General features: G+C 41.4%; 1 protein-coding gene across 1 annotated transcript in view; it reads left to right on the top strand.

Moving 5' to 3' along the window:
- gabbr2 (gamma-aminobutyric acid (GABA) B receptor, 2) overlaps window positions 1–22784 on the top strand; it is a 178246-nt gene that overhangs the window by 120369 nt on the left and 35093 nt on the right. The window contains exons 12-13 of the mRNA XM_044171980.1: window positions 595–702; window positions 4279–4401. Of these exons, the coding sequence (XP_044027915.1) occupies window positions 595–702; window positions 4279–4401 (231 nt within the window). The remainder of the gene's footprint in view (window positions 1–594; window positions 703–4278; window positions 4402–22784) is intronic.

The following is a 22784-nucleotide window of genomic DNA, read 5'->3' on the forward strand; positions in this document are numbered from 1 at the left end:
ACCACCAATCAATATGTGCTGGTCTCCTTTAGAATAATGGTGTAATTGTTTTTTTTGGGGTTTTTTTTGCAGTCTTCTTTACCCAATACTCTAGCCTTGCCTGGCTTTATTACTTTCTAGATGTGGTAGAGAATGGCACGTGAAGAGGGCCAGTTGTAAATGTGTAAATGCAGACTGTGTAAATGTTCACACACAGACCGTGTATCACATGCAGCAGTCAACACATACAGTAGCTATTTTCTGTAGCTATTTTAGAATTTCATAGTATATATTCAAATTCTAAGCTTTTAAAACATGTAAGTAGTGTCCTTTTGTACCAAAGCAGCAGTAAGAGGTCTACATTTTGTTTCTCATTAAGATTAAATGCTCTCAGGAGTGTGACAGCTTCCATGGTCCAGGATGTTCTCCCAGAGCTCAACACTTGGAGATGAAGAATAAATCTGACAGCTTCTTATTTTTAGAATGCTTCACAATGCTATTTTGAATTAACTTCTTGAGAAAAATGCAAATACCTGTCAGATCAGATGTTGTTTTAAGCCTTGATCACCAGATTAAGACATGACACAATTATGTGTGTTTCTGTTGTCCTGATAGGTTCGGACATGGATCCTCATTGTTGGATACACAACGGCTTTTGGCGCCATGTTTGCCAAGACCTGGAGGGTGCACGCCATCTTCAAAAATGTGAAGATGAAGAAGAAGGTATTGAAAAATGTTATATATTTTATAATAAATTCATACAATAATAAATACATTTTCATATCTCCAGATTTTTAAAGGGTATAGTCCTATAGTACTTTGTATGCCTCCTTGACAAATGTGCTTTGATTTTTCATTCATTTTAAAAATTTTATTTTATTCACCGAATTAGAGGCCGCTATCCACGTGGATGACCATTATAGGTACATAATCCTTTCTGGTTAAATCTGAACCTTTTATTTCTTATCACACCATGTACATCTGTTAGATAAGATAACAACTAGTTCATATAACCACAAACATCTCCATTAAAACATGTAGACCTAATAGTCTTATCAAGGAAGCTTCTCATGCCTTTTGAAAGCCCAACACTGGTGTGTGGGAGATGGTATTCACACTCATGCTTTTCAGCAAACACTCTGAAAGACTGGCAGCCAGTAGCACCTGCTTTTAGAATCTTCTCTGTGAAAAAAAAGATTCAGAAATACAAATGGTTTTTTAAACATCTGACACAATCTGTTTCACTGGCCTAGTTATATAAAGTGGTGCCGAGCTCACTGAGTGTTGTAACTGCGCTTGGCCTTTTTGTATTTATAGATCTTACTCTCACTCTCTCTCTCTCTCTCTCTCTCTCTCTCTCTCTCTCTCTCTCTCTCACCCTCTTGCATATTGGAGGAAGTGTGGGTGGCCTGCCAGCGAGAGAGCAGAAAGAGAGGGAGAGGATCAGATTGTAGGGAAGTAGTGGCACAAGGGAGGGTTGAGAGACAGATGAGGAAGGCAAAGCGGGGCAGAGAAAGGGACAAGACAAACAATGTGGCTCAAATGGCAAAAAAGTAGGTTGGACACTGTGAAAAGAAAAGGATAGTTGGAAGTTGGAAAATCAGGCCAAAGGATAGATGAAGATAAAGAGAATCCAGATTACAGGTTAAAAGACAAGGAACCATGACTTTCCACTTTTTTGAGTTTCCACTGCAATTCTGCAATTCAGTACGAGATCACCACAGCTGTTCCAAATGAATGACTGGATCTGGCCTTTCTTTTTTTTAATTCATTGTCTTTTTCACAGTAATCATTTGAGGACAATAAAACAGTGTTGCCTCTCTGAATTCAGTAGCTTTGCCCTGACCCTTCATAGCAAATTATCTCTGCTCAGTTCACCCTCTCGCACCCCTATTTCCCTTGCTAACAGAGACAAAACAGAAGCAGTATTCACCCCTACTGCATATTTCAGTCCTTAAACCTCAAGATGTATCCTCTGTTGGTTCATGGTCTGGGTCTGTTTGCAGGACACACACACACGCACCACACTTCTTCCACACTGATTGAGTGCAGGTGCTTTGGCTTCAGTAGAGTGATAGTTGCTGTCGGTGCCCTGAAATCTCTGTCAACCAACCTCTGTCAGGGGAGGGATGAGCACAAGTGTTAGCCATCTTTTCTTCAAACAGTGGGGCTGGAACTGCACCTCTCACTCCTTCTCCCAACCTTCCCTCTATCTTTTTTCCCGTATACTGGGAGAGCACAGATTGTAAATCAGGGGTATGTTCGATAAGGGTTCCACTCGGTGGGCCATGGCCGGCACTCCTTCACTTCTTAAAGAGCTCAGTGTCAGAGACAGTGTGGGGTGGGGCTGTCAATCAATGTCCTCCTTCTCCAAATACACACAAACACACACCACAGACACGCACAAACATTCACACTAACAAAAAAAATCACCCCTGATACAACCCTTCACCCCCTGGCCCCTGAAGTTGCTTCTTGTCAGTCTGCCTATCTTGGTAATTTCCTGAGTACTCCTTAGTAACATATTTCTGCATACATATGCATGCACACACACACACATGCATGTACACACACACACACACAGGACAAAGCTAAACAAACACACAGTACGAATTAGCTCATTACATTTGCACGCATGCATACATATACACAAACATAATGATCACATCAGTTGTGGTTGTCTGAAAATAACATTATGAACAACTTGTAAAGTGTCACACTACTTCCTGGATATTGATAGATCAGTAGTAGTATACTGTTATTACAACATCCTAAGGTTTGGCTACATCATTTAAACTCAAATTATGTTATCACAGCCTGCGGTGGTTGGTTGACACTACACAGTAAATGGACATAGACTTTATTTTAAATGTTTACAACCATTTCTGTTTTCCAAAAAATCTATATGTAGTTGAGCGTGAAAGTTCATCCTTGAAAACAGTAGTTTGACAAAAATTCATAACTCAAGGTCTACTTAATTTTTTAACCACATCGCATGGTCAGTTATGGAGAGGAGAGGGATGTATTTATTTCTATATTTCTATTCTCAGTCATTTCAGGGACATTAAATGTTTTCATTTATTTGGTCTTTTTCTCAGTCAGATTCATTAGTAGACAGAAAAGCACTAGAACCCAACTGATATGTCAGAGTGCCAATATTACTGGGGGAAAGAAAACAGTACATAACACTTCAGGTAATTTGGAGTCATTACATAGTTTGTCTAACAGACTCATTTGGCAGAGTAACACATCACAGTTGAACAGATGGTGGTGTAGAGCTCCTTTTTTTTGTAAATTTCCCTAAAATATCACACATCTTGCATATCTTTATTACAACTATTTACTTGTTAGAATCATACAATATTAGACCTATCAGCCAGATTTTAGCAGGATTTATTTGATTTAATATACCAGTATTTTTATTGTTGTCCATCTTCGCGTCAAATATTTTTTCATTGGTTTTGAAGCAGCCATTTGACCTGCTTTGCTTCCCTCCTCTAAACTGCCCTGAAGCACTGCAGTATTTGTACACGAAATGTCCCTCGTCTTACTTTGCCTATATTTATTCAATGCCAACACCATCAAAAGACACCAGATCAAAAAACAATCCCCTCATGCATCTCATCCTGAGCCCACCAGCGGATGGAGACCTGTGTGAGACCACTGTGCTGCATCTGGGCTATGTGATACTCTCCAAACACAGCCCAGCCTGTGTTCCCTGACCTTTCCTTTGATCTGACGTTCCAGCCAGTCAAACGCTATTATAAATAAAGATCACAAACAGGTCATGGCTTTCATCCCGCTAAAGTTCATGGTACAAAAGAGGTTGACAGCGTTGGCTCTTGTTTGGTGGATCTTTTCCACTTTCTCCCACCACAAGGTAACAAAATCATGGCTTGTTGGTGGCATAGTACTGACAGAACTGAATGTCCACCAGTGACTCTCATACTTGGGCGAATGGAGTACAATCCGCTAAATATACTACGAGTGCCATAGTGTAAAAAAGTGTCAGTATCGAATTCTAAACCAGGTCTTGGTCTTTTGGACTTGTTTGGCTGGTTTCTTATCTTTGTGGGTGGTTAATTGCACCTAAATGCATTGTTATCAGTCCCTGATTAGATGGTTAGAATGAAACCAGCAGGGCTCTAGGTCCTGAGATAGGATGAGAATCACATAATTACAGTGGTCAAACGAAATGTTGTTTGAAATGGCTCTACAGACACACATACTATTACATAACATTAGCAGGTGTGTGCTATTGGGCTAATACAAGCATCTCATCATCTTTTCCCTCTCCAGATCATAAAAGACCAGAAGTTGTTGATTATCGTTGGCGGGATGCTGCTAATCGACTTATGCATCCTCATTTGCTGGCAGATTGTGGACCCACTTAAGAGGACTGTGGAAGAGTACAGCTTGGAGGTCAGTGTGCATTTTGATGTTTTTCTCACATCTTGTCTAAACTTGTGCTCGATTGCGGTTTTGTTTATGTTGATATAACATGAGTCGCCTTAGCTGGAAGAATCCCAGTGAGACAGATTCTTGCCAAAAATGCCTGTGTATTAGGAGTTTAGGCAAACAAAATGTCTGCCTTGGGCTGTAGCTCAAACATCTTTGTTGTGCTCGTTATTTTTCGGTCAGGATGTGAGCCATTGCTGCCTCCTGTGCTCATCCCATGGCCGGACATTTGCCAGCTTGGATGTGAGACATTGGCAAGGCCCATTGGAAAAGAGACACTTGGCATCACGTTCTCCTTGCTGGAGTGGTGGCGTGGTGTAGAGTAGAAATTAACTCTGCTTTGCTGTGATTGGTTAGAGTAGACTCCGATTCCTCTGAGATTGGTACAGAAATAGTCTAGCTGTGCGCCCAATTGGCTAAAATGAACATACTGTAGCTGTGGCATTAGAGGTTGATGGTGTGTGAAGTGTGTTTTCGGTTAGGCATGACATATTAGTACGTAACTGTCAGTGGTAGTAAGGGAATGCAGACTGTGAATTAGCAAGGCACAGCTGCATATTTATTTTCTCAGGGGATTTAGTCGCTTTGGTTAAAGTGGCAGACTGAGTTTTTATTTTTTCCATATTTCTGAAGTATAAAATATTATGCAGTATGGCTTCACTGTTTGGTACATCTGTCTTTCTGTACAACTTAACACTAGTGTGGCCAGCAGACTGCTTAAAGACAGTGGGTTGAATTCTTGAGTCAGGAAGATTTCGAGCTGCATATATTAAAATAGCTTTGACTCTAGACTTTTTGTTTTGTTTTTGAGAATATCAGCTCGTGATGTTAAATAGATGGTTCAGTGTTCCACTGGTTAAACATAAGAGGCTGCGGCACTCATTCGTTCCTCAATCTATTGTTGTTACACAAAAAGATGGCCGCGATATTAGGCCAAGGGCAGCTAATGCAGTAATGGTAAAATGGGTTATAGAGCTGGTGCAGTGAGGGTTATTGTACAATTTGGATGGGTACTCTATCTGTGTGTGACACTGACTTGTTAGTAATGAAGTGCACTGCAGCTGTGTATGAATGTATCAATGTGCGTCTGTCCACTCCATGTGAAACAAAAAATGCGAGAAAAATTAAAAAAAAAAAGAGAATACTTCTATTGTAGGTTTTTTTTTCTTTCTTACGTGTTTATTGGGTATGTCCATGTCACTGGGTGTGTTGAAGCAACAATAGCATTATAGAAAAATCAATTTTGCATTGCTATATATTATTCCTTTTATGTACTGTCAAATAACTCAACGGAACAGGAGAGATTATGTTTACTGTTGCTGCTAACAACTGACAAGCAGGAGCAATCATTCCACTGCAGCTGAGATTGAATCATCTGTCTTTGAAGACCACAGCCCATGGATACTGCTAAGTGGTGATTTTTTTCCTAATGAGTTGTCTTCCAAGTCCTCTAAACTTCTGTATGTAGGCCACGAGACTGTCCTACATACTGGCTCTCGAGTCCTCCTAAATTGACGGTATTGGTTCGATCCTCGTTGACCCTTCAACTAATCAGAGGTTTTTAGAAGGTCACTGCAGCAAAAGGCAGGGTCTAATGGTGGATTTTTCTGGAATTCTTTTGATCGTATTGAATGAATTCTCATGTTGTTTGCTTGCTTGTTGCCAAGGTCCTGCAGGGGATGGAAGGGTGGCTGACACTGTTTTGACTTTTTGGTGTCTTTGATTAAATGAAATCCTGTGAAGTGATAAATAGCGCTTATCTAAGAGTACGGGGAGCAGGTCAGCCTTAGTCCTTGATGAACTGATTCATGTGGGAGATCTCTGAGGAATAAACTAGTGTAGAGATGCATGATATCTTGCCAGACTTATTTACATTCTTGTGCTCCTTTTGGCATACTCTGAAGGTATACTTAGCACATTTGTACAACTCTAGACAAAGCCATATTTCCTTTGTGATGATAGCCATTTATATATTTAAGCCTGCCTAAAGGGTGTAGCAAAGCCTTGCTTAACATATTCATTTGTGAATGTTGTCAGTGTGTGCAGTCGGGTCCTCGTGGAGTATTCTCAGACGCTAAGCCCCCGGCCAGGGGAGTGTTGTGAATATATTAACCACTCAGTGTAGGAGTCTGCATCCCCCCTGGGGTCGTGGATCTGCATGCCTGGGCTGAGGCAGAGGCTCCACATGCCTGCCCAGCCTGCCAGATTTCCAGCACCAGCAGCAGTGGACCCTTGGGGCTCAGCTGTGGGACAGGCAGCCTGGAGCTCCTCTGCGCCCAGGGCCTCCATGCTTGTCAGGTGGGACCAGAAACCATAAGGCAACCCAAATACCCAGAAAGGGGGTAAGGAGGAGAGGTAGGCGAGGGGAAAACACAGTATGGACAAACACAGTGTTTATGGTAATAAACATTTTAAAGAGAAACAAATAAACATATTGCACTATAACCAGAGACAGAGGAGAGTTCAGACCGACATTATCACTGCATCAAATAACACAACCTCCTTATTTATGTCAATGAGGCTGCTGCGTTGGAATAGCAGGGGTCTTGATACACAAGAATCATGAAAAAAACAACAACAACACAGGTCCGTATGGACAAAAAAGTTTAACCTGGATCAACTTCAGCTATAAGACAAGGCAACAAATTAGTCAAACTGTACTTACTGGATCATATTTCATTTTATCCCCGCTACCTGTAGCAGCATGCCCCCACCAACATAGCCCCTTGTGCTATTTTCGGTCTGAACGCCCACTTAGGGGTAGAGAATGGGACCATGGTGGACTGACTAACAGTAATTGTCACAAGGAGAAGGACCATTAGTTACCCAGTTTCCTGTGAGCTCTCATATCATCCTAGGTCATCCCTCCCCTGTGACTTCCCTCTGTCTGTTGTCTTTTTCATTTTACTTTCTTTCCGTCTCTCTCTCTTTCTCTCTTTGTCAGAATCTCCCCTCCTTCCCCCTTGCATTTCCCTTTCCCACTGTGGGAAGTAAGGATTGGGAGTAACATTGACCTTGGGTTCACAGAGCTGTATCTACCTGCTATACCCAAGAGTATGCAGTATGACAACGTGGTGTTATTGAACTGTCACAGTGCTTGGTAGTCCCCCGCATTTGTTGTTTGAACCATCACACAAGAGGGTTTCCTTATTGACATATAAGCAACAAGGGCACTCACACATTGTTTACAGGAATGGTACTGTAGTTGCTTTTTCGAGTTCTGATACACATACAGTGTGAAGACACTCAGGAATGATCATCAATGCAAGTGTGCATTTGGGAGAGAAACATACTGTAGTATACAGAAGTGGGTACTCTGGCATGCAACCATATCTATGCCCTGTGGTGGTCACAGATAGAGGTACATCTAAATATTGTAAGTGGATAACTGGTTATTGTCGAGATTTGGGGTAAAATGATCTTGTTCATGCTATAGAACCAAGATTTACATAGACAATTCAATATTCTGCATCACCAGGAGTGAACCCACTGCTCTGAATCCAGCAAGCTAAGCTTAATGAGCCACCATTAGCAAAACTAGGGTATCCCCCTTTGCATGCTTTATTAGCATTAGCAAGAAGATGAAACTGTGAAGAGGCTGACAGTAGATCCTTGTGGAATGCTTCATAAAACATGACTAATTTAATGCCCTCCCAAATAAAAGTAAAGACAGGCCAGAGATCATGTAGAGAGTTCAGTCTTTGAGTATCTTAAACGAGAGGAGAGTGACCCCCGAGTTTAATTACAGTATGCAGATGATATGCTTTCAACAGAAATGAGTTGTGACCTTGACATTGTCCCCGACCTCTGATCTGCACTTCGGTATGTACTGTACATAAAACACAACCTTGTATGCTGAATTCAATAAAATTGTTGATAAGATTAAAGGCAGTTTGGCCAAGATTTTAATTGCAATGCCACTTCTTCCCTGATTCTTTACACTGGTCCGACCCCAGCACAGGGAATATTCTGCATATATATATATATATATATATGTCTTTTTTCCCCCCAGAGAGCTTACTGAGAGCAGGAATAACTTCGGCTGCTCCAGGAACGTCATGGGAATGCTGATGGAGACGTTGGGCTGCAGTGAGCAATTAGATCCATTTTGTGGCTCATTAATAATTGAGCATTTGTTAATGGCGTGGAAGTCTCAGCAGCAGGGCAGACTGCAGGTTGCCATCAGATTAAGCCTTGCAGTCTTGACACATGTTGCAGTGTTAATGTACACACGTGTATTGAACCATGTGAGTGTGGATTGTACATTTTTGTGTTTGTTGCACTGTGTATATGTGTGTGTGTTCATGACTACGACCTTCAGCCTGTATATGTACGTGTGGAATGTATGTGCCCACTCATGCATGGATATGGTTTTGTACTTATTCCTGTGTGTTTACGTACACATTAACGCCCTCTCTTGTCATCCTGGGCATTGTCTTCTGCATAATGAAGGACAAACTGCAGAGAAAGAATGATTAGCATTCTGGTGGATACTGCCGCAGACCCCCTCTACTCTAGTCTGTCCTCTTGTCTCCTTTTCCTTCCCCTCCCTCCTCTGTCGTTTTTCCTGGCTTGGAAGCTGCTGCAAGCATCAGCAGGCTGGCGGGCGGGCTGCAAAAGAATATTGCAGTGTGGCATCACCATGGCAACGGCCATGGTTTCTGACAGCCATAACGCGGAGAGCGGCACTGTTGATCCATGAGACAAAAATAGCGGGTTAAGGCACCCACTTCAGGATGGTGACACATTCAGAGAAGATTTTTAAACATCTATATAGACTACATGCACTGGACTGATAGATTATCAATGACTGAAATGGTGTATATACACATACACACTCATGCATGCATATCTCCATGCAGAAGTTTAGGAGCTCTCACAAATATTTCCCTCTGCTTCCCCCGCCTCTGCCATCCACACCTGTACGCAGTAAGGCAGAGAGAGGGAGGGGGAGTTTTATCCCAGTGCTTTAACAGTTCACTCATCTGTTTGCAATACCACATCGCTGCAGTAGCAAGCCAACATATGACTCACTACTAGCATTTAATGTGGAAATATTCTTCTTTATGAGATGATGATGAGATTATGCTCCATAATATAAATCTTATGGTCAGATATTAGGTTGCCATGTGTTATACATGGCATTAAAATACATCTAAAGTAGCCATGCTTAGATTACATTGGAATTTCTCTTCCTGGTTAGTTTGTGTTTACTGTGTCTTCCCACTTGGATATTTATGCGGTTAAGTTCTATTCAGCTATAGCTTCAAAGCAGATGCACATTAATACCAAGATTAGAGCGGAAACAGCAATTTAATACATGAATATTTGGTTATTTATATTTAAGCTTAGATGTAAGACAAACCTTTCTTTCACCCATATTTTCTGTCCATCACCTACTTCTCACACTACCGGTGACTTTTCACAGTCCTCTCTCAGACCTGCTAACACACTCTCTGCTGCTCCCCCAGGTATGAGGTTTTCTCACATTCAATGCCCTCTCTTGTATTTATTGTGTTTTCTTTTCCTCACCATGTCAATTTGCTTACTTTGGAACTGTTGCTCTCTCTTGCGCTCCACCTTTGTCATCTATCCATTTCACTCCTGCTGTCCCTCTGTAAGTTTGTCCATCAGAATCGTGTTACCAGCCTCTCTGTTTGCAGACCCCACCTCCTGCTCCCATCTCGCCTCTCCTGCTTTTCCCCATTTGGCCAGCTCGCACTCCTGGGAGTCGAAAGACAAGCTTGTGACAGCAGTACCGGTGGATAAGACTCAGGCTGACCTGAAACATTCCCTTTTCTTTTTCTTCCATTTATTTCCTCTATCCACCTCCCCTTCTGTCTTTACTTTATCTTGGTGTTTCCCTCACACTGTCCTTTTTCTCTCAATTCACCATCTCCTGTTCTATCAATTTTCCAATTCCATCTCACCTCTTCAAAGGGAGGAATAGACATCCAACCGTGTCCTCAGTTCCAGCCAGGATTGGGTCCTGGTAGGGTGAGTTGGGGAAAGTGGCAAGTGTGGCCAGAGGGAGTGAGACATGTGCCAGCAAAGTTCCTCTAGCCAGACAGATGATGTGGTGTGGCTGACAGTGAGTGTCCTGCTCTTCTGAGATTCTGTGTGGGTCGAGGTGAGCCAGGGAGTATGCATATACACATGTTTGAGATCATATCAAAGAATTTTACCAGTGTTTTTGAATGTTATTGCAATTTTACTACAACTTTTATGTAACTTACATTTCTGCTGTCCATTTTGCTGTGCATACTATAGTTTTCTGACAAAAATAGTTTTTCTTCAGTCTTATTCTGTCATCTAGGCAGCCACTGGTTTCAGCTCACGTCAGTTCAGTATTTACATCAGCAGACACTTAAAAATTAGCTTGAGATAGATAATCCATCATAGTGAACATTCTGTCGTGCAGTCAAAAAAGACTGTTTTAGAAACATCTTCCTGGTGGGTGTGGTCATATGCTTAAAGGAAACCCTGCCAAGACCAAACAACAACAATTTTAATACAAGAATCTACCCAATTCCAATGCTTTGGAAACGGTCAACAGTAATGTAAAGTACATATGATTGTAGCATTTTTGCACAAAAAATGCAGAAACCCCTATGACCCTTTAACACTGCAGTTATACATCCACATACACACACACTCACCTGCCCACTGTGTTGTTGCTCCCCCTCCTCCTGCACTCTCACACAGTTTCTCCACTGCAGTCCCAGTCAACTGTTGATTGTGTGAATGGCATCTGAAGGACACGATGCTCTTGTTTCACTATCAGCCTGCTCTGCGAAAGCAGGCGGAAAGGATAGTCCTGTTTCTGTTTCATTTAATCCAGTTGGTTCTTCATTCTCAAAATTATATTGTGTGAGAAATAAAACATAGATGGTGTTCCATGGAAAAAATACATAGAAATTTAATTCACCCTTGTCTCTTACATTTTATCTCAGATTTGAGTAGATTAAGCAAGGTCTGAATTGAACTACAAAGAGATTTATCAAAGAGTAATCAGATTCCAAATGACAGAGACAAAAATGTGACATGACGGGAGCAGAGTATCATAAAGTATTTATTCTGTAGAATGAAGAACAATGTCATCTGCAGCCTTATCCATGCAGCACTGACAGTGTTAAGATGGTGCTAAGATGGACTTTGAGGCTCCTTTGTTAGCATTGAGTAAAGCACTGGCTGCAATCAATGCCTTTTCAAAGTGAACTGGGTCATTAAGGGATAACCACCACCCACCTAGGCCTTTTCTCATCGACCACCTCTGGAGGGAAGAAGGAAGGGAGCGAGAGAACAAAAGGGAAGCATACATAGAGCTCACACATTCTTTGTGATTTGTATGGCTGCGTGAGCGTCTGAGAGTTTGCCTATCCCAAGAGGATGGTTATGCATTGTTACAGTTATAGTAAGGTATTGTTACTGCGTGTGCTGCATTAATTTATTGCATCAAGTTCTACTGACATGAGGCTCTACTTTAGGTAGCTGCATTCTTTACAACCCTCTCCTAATCTAGAAGCCTCCATTAGAAAAGACTCAGTTGTAATGATCATCTTGTTGATATGAAACTACATAACCAACTTTAAATTAGAGATATAGATCAGACTCCTTAGCAATCATATTTCTTCATAGCTGTGTCTGCACATATTGTGCATGGTTCTACCTTTGTGATGGGCACAGAGCAGCATGGTGCCTCTGACATTGGCCTATTATTTTGAAGTCTTCCAAGGTAGTCTAAGTGTGTCACAGGTTTTACCTTGGAAATACCCGCTTCTGTTCATAGTCATTTTTACATTTCCCAGCTAGCACGAGGAGTCACGACTTCACAGGACAAAAACGCCAACCTGCATAAAGAGTGCTGCATTATGAACTGATCAAAATGGAAGCTGAATATGTTTTTATGTATACTTTGCTGCTTTCAACTTTTTCTTAAACATTATGAATTATGTTACAAAATAAGAACCAAACCAGAGGAGAAAAGGAGGAAAAGCAAATAATCCTTCAAAATATGACACAAATTTAAAAAACAAAAAAACAAATATATCAAGGGGATCCATGGCAGTATTGTACAGTGGACATTACATATTTCTATTACCACAGTTTGGACACAGAATCAGCTGATTTACACCAAGTGTTCATTTTAAATTCAGTAGCATCATTGATTTGTGCAGTGGAAAACTCAAGAGATAACACAAGTAAACACAAAATGCAGTTTTTAAATGAAGGTTGTTATTATTAAGGGAAAACAAAATCCAAACCTACATGGCCCTGTGTGAAATTGTGATTGGCCCCTAAACCTAATAACTGGTTGGGCCACCCTTAGCAGCAACAACTGCAATTAAGCGTTTGCGATAACTTGCAATGAGTCTTTTACAGCACTGTGGAGGAATTTTGGCCCACTCATCTTTGCAGAATTGTTGTAATTCAGCCACATTGGAGGGTTTTCGAGCATGAACTGCTGTTTTAAGGTCATGTCACAGCATCTCAATAGGATTCAGGTCAGGACTCGACTTTGACTAGGCCACTCCAAAGTCTTCATTTTGTTCTTCTTCAGCCATTCAGAGGTGGACTTGCTGGTGTGTTTCGGATCGTTGTCCTGCTGCAGAACCCAAGTTCGCTTCAGCTTGAGGTCATGAACAGATGGCCGGACATTCTCCTTCAGGAGTTTTTGGTAGACAGCAGAATTCATGGTTCCATTTATCACAGCAAGTCTTTCAGGTCCTGAAGCAGCAAAACAGCCCCAGACCATCACACTACCACCACCATATTTTACTGTTGGTATGATGTTCTTCTTCTGAAATGCGGTGTTACTTTTACGCCAGATGTAATGGGACACACACCTTCCAAAAAGTTCAGCTTTTGTCTCGTTCGTCCACAGAGTATTTTCCCAAAAGTCTTGGGGATCATCAAGATGTTTTCTGGCAAAAATGAGACGAGCCTTAATGTTCATTTTGCTCAGCAGTGGTTTTCGTCTTGGAACTCTGCCATGCAGGTAATTTTTGCCCAGTCTCTTTCTTATGGTGGAGTCATGAACACTGACCTTAACTAAGGCAAGTGAGGCCTGCAGTTCTTTGGATGTTGTTGTGCGGTCTTTTGTGACCTCTTGGATGAGTCGTCGCTGCGCTCTTGGGGTAATTTTGGTCGGCCGGCCACTCCTGAGAAGGTTCACCACTGTTCCATGTTTTCGCCATTTGTGGAGAATGGTTCTCACTGTGGTTCGCTGGAGTCCCAAAGCTTTAGAAATGGCTTTATAACCTTTTCCAGACTGATAGATCTCAATTACTTTCTTTCTCATTTGTTCCTGAATTTCTTTGGATCTCGGCATGATGTCTAGCAAGGGCTACTTTACTTTGTCAGGCAGGTCTTATTTAAGTGATTTCTTGATTGAGAACAGGTGTGGCAGTAATCAGGCCTGGGTGTGGCTAGAGAAATTGAACTCAGGTATGATAAACCACAGTTAAGTTATGTTTTAACAGGTGGGGCAATCACTATTTCACACAGGGCCATGTAGGTTTGGATTTTGTTTTCCCTTAATAATAACAACCTTCATTTAAAAACTGCATTTTGTGTTTACTTTTGTTATCTTTGACTAATATTTAAATTTGTTTAATGATCTGAAACATTTAAGTGTGACAAACATGCAAAAATAAGAAATCAGGAAGGGGGCAAACACTTTTTCACACCACTGTATACAACACCCAGGTATGACTAAATCCAATGCCATATGGGGAGAGAAAAAGAAGACTTCCAGTGAGTCGAAATATGGGGAGAGAAAAAGAAGACTTCCAGTGAGTCGAAATAAGTTTCTTACCAGCAGTTAAACCAGCTAACATAATCTTTCTTTGTTGTTTCAAATTTCTAACATTGACAAATCATCAAAGAGAAAGACAAATATGGTTGTGGGCACCATCAAAGACAACAGCTGAGGCAATTTAGAGCTACCTGGTTCCAGAAATGTGAAACTGGTTGGTTTTTGTACATTATGTAAAAGAAAGAACTAGGGTCCTGCTCAAGGACTTGCATTCAGCTTACCCATCAGATGCAACTTGAGTTGTCTTAAATCAGTTCAATACAGAAAATTAATTTGCTGGTGGTCAGGATCGTGAGAGGCATATTTAATTTAATGCAGGACCAAATATCTACCCAATCAAAGTTAGGATCAACATCAGGGCAGTCCCACCTTCAATGTTTCTATATTTTTTTGTTTTCTTTTAGTTGTGCTGGTCATGCAGTCAGTGATTTTACCTCTGCAATGGTTCAACAACCTAGTGTGTTACAGTTGTTCAAAAGTTTGAAAGCATTTTCATGTTTGTTGTGTTTGTTTTATTTTGTCTCAGTCTCTTCCTCCATCTATTTTGGTAGGGAAAGATGAGGGGAACCTGGATATCTAGCCAAGTCAACAGAGGTTTCAGTTTACACAGGATTTCATCATTTTTGTGGAGAATATTTACCCAGTATGTTTTGCCATGCTTTGGCAATGCACTGGTATTTGTCTTGTGAGGGACAACAGTGTACGGTATGTGTAAGCTGACATCGTTATCGGTAAATCATGTGGGAAAGCACACTAAGGACTGGTTCTGAGGTGCAGTGTTTGTTGACACTCTAGCTGGTAAATTGGACATGTGGTTGTGCATGGCTGAGCCTGTTCAAGTGAATCTGTCGAAAATGGAATTGGGTGGCAATATTTACCTCCTTTTGCTTTTTCTCCATCTCTATGTGCTGTGTGATTTCTCTCTCTCCCGCCCTCCCTTTCACCTCTCCGTATCTTTTTCTTTCTCTCTTTCTCTCTAACAAAATAAGCACAAACGCACTAAATTACCCCCGACCTCCACCATCACCCGCACCTCTCTCTCTCCCAGCCCTTTCTTTTCCTACTCCCTAGGACTGGATGTTGCTAGGCAACAGATGATTGAGCACGAGGGGTATGCAATTGACCAATTAGAAGTCTTCCAAATGAAGAGTGATGTCAAGAGTTCCTGCAGTTACAACTAAGGCTTTATCCAGTGTATACTGTAAGTGGACACTGGATATTATGTATATGTTTATTATGTATGCACATACATGCGCACATAATTGCATACAGTACACACACAGGGAATGTATTCTGTTTTAGTTTGTTCATTTGGTTGTTCAACATTGACTTTTAATTGGAGAAAATTCAAAAGTTCAATTCATATTGGCGTGTACTTGTACTTAAACGCGTGTGTGTTTTGGGGGTTAAGTCATTACAATATCTGATGTTGTTACTGTGATCTCCCTCAAACACACATACACTTTGCTATACTATCCAGCTTCCTTTCCTTCCCTCTATTTGTATCAGTATAATGCTATCTATCTTTCTGTTTTGTCTCTTCTCTGTTTCCCCCTTTCCTTTGCCTCCTGTCCCTTCTCACATTTCCTCCTTCCATTCATTCAGTTTCTTCCTCTCTTTCCATCTTCCTCCCTCTCTCTGCCTCTCTTTCATACCAGAGACACCCTCCATCAGTGACCAGACACCTTCATCAGTGTTCCTCCTCCTCTGCTCATCCATAGCCCTGAGGATTCCATTATGGCTCAGCAGCAGACAAACACACACACACACACACACACACACACACACACACAGACGCACACAGTTTAGGGAAAGGCAGCTCTGTCTCATCTGGCCAGACGGAGACACGATTAGTTAGAGACTCGACATAGCGATGCAGCTCTTGATAATGGCGGTGACTCTGTATGTGGTGATGACGATGATAATGATGATGGTCCCAGAGGCAGTGAGGTGATGATGAGGTACACTTATACAAATGTTTCTCACAATTGTTTGGCCCCTCCATCCATTTGACCATCATTAACCTTGTTATCATTCAGAAAGCTGCTTGTCTTGATAAGAGAGAGTCAGCAACCCTTGACCTCGAACCTTAGCCCAACCACATACCAATCAACTTGTAATAATATACAGGTGCTTCGAATTTTATTATTTTAGAACAATTAGTGCACAACCCTTTTTTATTTTTACAATCATTTGCTGAATATTGAAGCAAAAAGGTAAAGAAATAATGTATCTGCAAGTAGTTATTCCATGGACCAAGAAAATGTGCAGTGGGCTGCCCCTTCTGGGTTGTTGGAGTCCTGGTCAACTAAGAAATGTTGATTTTTCCTTGTTTATGGTCTTTTTATGAGGAAGTCATTAATGGAAAATGATTGTCACCTCTGTGGCACCTCAGTAATAATCACAAATATGCTTTGATCTTTAATAAGCGTCGTGTTGCCAAGCAGGGAACTCAGGGAAAACGAGGGGTTGGACCCAAACGCAGACAGAGAAAGCAGAGCGATGACTTGAGTGGTTTATTTAGGAGCTTACTGGCAGATACAGGAAGGCTGACCGGTAGACAGGTGGACGACAAACAGGTAACAGGCAGGCAGGTAGACAACCACAAACATGTAACATAAATCCATAAGAGAGCCTGCAGAAAATCCAAGGTACACCGTAAATATCCAAGGACACACTGGCAAAACGCTGGAACACTTGACACACAACTGACGAAGACAACGTGACACTGAACAAAGGAAAAACCCCGTACTAAATACACTTAGGTAGGGGAGACAACGAGACACAGGTGCAACCACTCAAGGCGGGGCCAACAATCCAAACTGGAGGGAAAGCAAACAAAGACAGGAAGTAAACCCACAAGACACACAAGGAGAGGAGAACACTACAAAATAACAGGAAACAGGACAAAACCCCAAACTATGACAATAAGTACAGTTCTACATTTCACTGTGACACATGATTCTGTATTTCTTTAATCTGCATACGGATAATAATACTGGAACACTGTAGGAAATCTTGCAGCTATTATTTGAGTAAAAACTGATCCCTTGATTCAATGGGTTACAATAGACCTGCATTTAAAGACAAAGAAAGAAAGAAAGAGAGAGAGAGAGAGAGAGAGAGACAGACAGACAGACAGAACAAGTTTCATAAAACTTTGTTGCTAAAGGTTGTACACTATACAAGACCAGTGCAATTTCCTTTTTTCAAATCAATTATTGTACCCCCACCATTTGCTCCTTTTAAAATACATATTTTTGCGTGATCAAAATACACATTTAAACAAAATATATTATTAGGCAATTTTGAGAAAATTGGTGTGTGATTTAAAAAAAACAATTGAGGAAGTGCTTCTTGAATCTGGCAGCGATGTGATACAAAACACAAAACTGGTGTTCCTGATGCACAGGTAGGCAACCAATGTCCACAAAAAAAGGGAAGGAAATCCCTAAATTAAATTACAAAAGTTAAAAAGCCTTTAGTATAGTGGCTACATGATTAAAAACATGCAGCCACTAAAGAACAAGATCTTGTTTTCCTTGTTTTTAATCCTGTAGCCACTACGATAAAGGCTGTTTAACTTTTGTACCTTAACAAAGCAGTGTGCATTGACTTTTTTGGGAATCATGCCCCTTTTTTGTGGACAAAATTTGTGTGTGTCTTCCCTTTCTCTTCCAATTTGGAATGACCAATTACCACAGTCACTATGCTGCTAATCACTAATTTCTGTGTAGACAGCATTGGACAGGATAGAAAGACCAACCAATAGTAGTAACTAGTGCTGTGCCAAGGAAAACTGTATGACCTTTACTGGCTTGCCATGCAGCATTTGGCCAAGCTGAAAGTACTGATACCAGGGATTGAACCAGGTGGAGGATTGCTCTTTTTCTTTGCAACATCCAGGAGCCTCAATCAATGTGGTGCCTTGACTGACTTTTGTGCAGACTTGGCACAAATCTGTGCTATATATATCTTATACTATAAGAAACAACTGTGTACCTTTTGATAGGTAAAAGATACACATCTAGGGCCTAGTATGTGCATTTTATGGTACTTTTCTCCTCACACAAAACAACATGTGTAGCTCAGTGATATCACATCTAACTGTTGTCATTTCATGTAGATAATGATTCTTTTGGTATATTTTCAACACACCATGAATGAGCCTGGTGTTGTCCTGTATGTTATATAATTCAGCTAGAATATGGTGTAAACTGCAAACCACAGTGATAGATTCATGAATAAATTAGCAGCTGTGTGAGATGAGAACTGTGTTAAATGCAAGATCTACTAGCGATTATTTTTTCACTCTCATTTTTCACATGAACCCACATGCTGTTGGCATGCACTCACGCTGCACTGACACTTTACAGCCTCTGCAGAGCTGTGTTCACCTCAAGGAGAGAAGAGACTTTGGTGCCGCAATGACACCGTGTGAGGGAAAGTGTCAATTGGAGAAAGGTTAATCACTGATACCGCACCGTTTAACACATATACACAAAGCTATAAACACACTAAGCACACATACACCACTGCTCCTAGGAGTCCGGTATAGGCCACAGCTTGAGCAAAGTACCGGCACTGCCTCAGCACTGTGAGCCCTGGAATACAAATACATTCAGCTAAGTGGAAGAGTTCTTTTACACAATACCTTGAGCCTTCGGCACACTGCAGACTTTACACTAACAGTATAGAGGGCTGAAGATAGGTGGACAGGGAAAGGGTGATGGGGAACTCAAGGAGACTCGAGGGAGACAGAGAGACAAGTGGAAGAAAAGCAAGAAGAAAGGATGGGGGAAAAGAAACGTGAGAAGGAGGAAGAAGCTAAAAAGAGAGAGAGAAAGAAATAAATGGGAGGGGAAATAGCTATAGGGAGAGTGAAGGAGCCAAAAAAAGGAGAGGGCTGTGAGCATACCAGGTATAACTACTGAGATAGAGACGTTAGGGGAGATGAAGTTGAAGATATATGATGAGGGACAGAGTGAGAGAGAGAGGGGCAGAATAAGGGGTGTCATGGCTACTTATCATCACACTGCCGAGGGTGACATTGATTAGCACTTGCCATCGGCAGGGAGCCTGTGAGCCAGTTGACGGGAAGGTCAGATAATTAAACCCAACGCCGCTGCAACAAGCTGGCACTATGCCATTGGAGTTGGATGAAACAAACTGTTGTGTGTGGTTGTGCTTACTGGTATTTGTGTTAAAGGTATGCTGAATATGTGGGTGTAGGTGTGTATATGTGTGAGTGGAAAGCATGCAGAACTTGCTGATAATGCAGGCTTTGGAAATATTAAATGACATGACTGATAGCAGCAAGAACAGAAAAAACACATGCTATGTGTACAGTTTATATAAACAGCTGTTAATTTTAATTTAAGCAGTCACTAGAGGTAGCAGTACTCTCACTTTTGTCAGACCATTGGGAAATGCCTGGCTCATGTAACTCAGTCCTCAGAGAGATATTTTTCCTTTGCAGGTTTACAGTTTCACTCAGTCAGTTGTCATTTGATATATGTAGTAAATAATCTGCCATTCTCTCATCTATCTGGGATGTTGTGACAGATACATTCTGACCCATCCTAGTGATGTATTGGGTGTTTGTGTGAATTTCACCTCTATTTAAACCCTCTGTTCCTCATCTTCCAACCTGTGATTTTGTTTCCTGTCATTTCCAAAGTCGACTCTTCAAAGAGCCCAGAGGAGTTTTTTTGGCATTGTGAGTGGAGCGCGGTGAGATTGGATTTGACCCCTGTGGATTTTCCGCTTACTTTGATCTTAGCATGCATCTTTTTTTAGAGCCAAGCCTGCACACTTTTTGCTGTCAGCTTGGCAGTTAAAGCATTAATATTGCTTCAGGCATTTTTAATAATGCTCTTTAAATAAAAAAGATGTGGTATAGGTGATGGGAACAAAACATTCAGGGGGGAAATGGTTTCCAATTTGATGTGTAGCATTCTAAGTGGATAACAGCCACACAGGTCACTGTGTTAAAGCATTGATTCATTTTAAGGAAACCCAATCAAACTTATAGTCTCAGCCTGACAAAGCTCGGAGAGATATTTCACAGCTGTTAATTGCCTTCTGCCTTCTTTTAATATGCCATTGCTGCCAAGAACTCTGCACCCAACATCATTGTATTGCAAATGATAGTTATCATTTTCTAATGTACCAATAAATGTCCCATATTTGTGATCCTCTTTACACTCCAGTGAGTATAACAAGCTGTCCTTGGGCCTGGTTTCAGCTCCCTCATTTCCCCTCCCTCCCTCCCTCGCTGTCCCCCCGGTGTCTGCAGCCATGTCTGCCATCCGCAAACTTCCGGAAACACAAAGAGCAGAGGGAGATTACGAATGTCCTGGATCAATATTTTCAGAAAGTGCATCACAGGAGGGGGAGGATGCAAACCATATGGTGCTACTTGAACTATACCCCATCCACTTAGCTTCGCTATTGCCTCTTACAGGGCTACATGGCATCCTATCTCCCAAGTTTAATATAGCAGTTGCATCAGGGAGGTGTTAGTGTCCTCACTGAGGTCAGAAGCATTTAGCATCTTGCAACATTAGCATGAAAGTTGTTGCCAAAGCTGCACATCACAGATGAGGAGATCTTTGTTAGCATAATCTCTGGTCAAACAAAAAAAGCGCACCATCCCAGCCATCACTGCTTCATTTAACATTACATAATGCTATAAATTGAGCCTGAATGCAACGATAGCATGTTGACGACACGTTAACTATAAAGGCCCAGAACTAGAGATGTCTGCTGAAAATTACTGTCATTAATGATGAATTACCTGTCATGTGTGAACTGCTTGTTTATTCCTGTGTTAAATTGTCTGATTGCTTCTCTGTGGCGCATTGCACATTATCAGCTGCAGCGAGGCAGGCGCTCTCTGCATGAGATTTGGATGGTGAGATGTGTCACTGTGAGAGAGTGAGAGAGCAGCGACGCAGAAGAGGTGTTAGGAGCAGAGAGAGAGCAAGAAGAGGTGATGGCAGAGAGAGAGAGAGAGAAAGAGCGAGAGAGAAAAAATAGCGGGAAGATGATTATATAGAAGTGAGGAGATATTTGCATGCTGGAAGCACAATCTGTTGTTTGCCAGTCAGTTTGCCGATGTGTGTGTGCACATTTGCTTATTACCCCCTATGTAAATGCATTACTTATGCATGTTTAAGAGGTGCCGTTACCTTTTAGGCATGGCGCCCCCATCCTCCCCACATCCACACCCACCCAACCTCACTGACAGCCATCTGTCCTGTAATTAACCTGACTGACACACTGTGCAACATCGACTGCCTTACTGCCCCTCACCAAATCACTGTTTGTGTGTGTTTGCATGCGTGTATATGTGTGTGTTTGTACATTCGTCCACCTGTCTTTCATTTTGATGGCATGCACTGTCTGCCTGTTCTCCATGCGTGACACTGTGTCCATGTTCATTGCTGTGATGTAATGTGATGCAGAAAGGAAAAAAATCTTATGTGTCCTACAACTGTAGCACCTCCTTATATTCACATTTATTAGTCATTATAAGCAGACAGGGTCAGCTAAGAGCATAGGGAGAGAAGAGAGAGCCAGATTCAGTTGGAAAGAGTAAAGATAGTTACTGAGAGAAGGTACAAGAGGTGTTGTGTGATTGAGAGCAAAGAAGGTGTGAAACAGCAATATTGGGTTCTACCTGACACCGGCACATTGATATTTCACACTCACTGAGGGTAGAAATGCAGACTCACCCTGCTCTGCACTTTATAAACCCTTGGGAGGGGCATATGACGTGTTTATGTGTGTGTGTGTGTGTGCGTTTGTGTCTGTGTGTGTGAGTGATGGAAGAGTTGGCCTGCAGATTCAAAATAGCCATAACAGCAGTGCAGCATTGTCATATAGAGTACTGTATCTGCAGCGATGTGTCAGGTTGCAAGCACCCATGGAAAAGCTGCATTTCCTGTTGCCTTATCTATCTGTATCATTTCATCTATACAGTACAGTATGTCTATATACATCATTCTCAAATTAAATAATACCCCGACATGACAGTTATACATAAACTTAAGGGAAGTGTTCTGATCATGCTCAAAGAGTATGGCATCTTCCTAATTAAACTAGTGTAAAGTATATACCAGATTAGTTAAAAGTATATACTAATTATATGCTGGTAATATGTTTTGGTTCTCTCTTTATTACAACCTGCAGTAGGCACTATTTGTCCTCTTATCTGATTTTATAATCAGTTCACAATCACCTATTTCAAACATTGATTTACAGCATTTTTGTACATATGCATACACAAAAAAAATTTCAATATATAAATAGTATACAGTTTAGATTTTTTCACAAGACATCTGCTATTGATTTGTGCTCAGATTAAATGTGCTGCCATGTCCTCAGAATGAGATTCACGTAGTCTCAAGAGCCTGATTGGATTGGGGGATCGATAAGGTGGCAGAGAAAAGGAGAGACAAGAGATGTGAGAGAGCAAGAAAGAGAGAGGGAGAGAGATGTATTCGCTGTTCTTCATTACACCTAT

Source organism: Siniperca chuatsi, linkage group LG17 (assembly GCF_020085105.1).
Source record: "Siniperca chuatsi isolate FFG_IHB_CAS linkage group LG17, ASM2008510v1, whole genome shotgun sequence".
Taxonomy (NCBI): Eukaryota; Metazoa; Chordata; class Actinopteri; order Centrarchiformes; family Sinipercidae; genus Siniperca; species Siniperca chuatsi.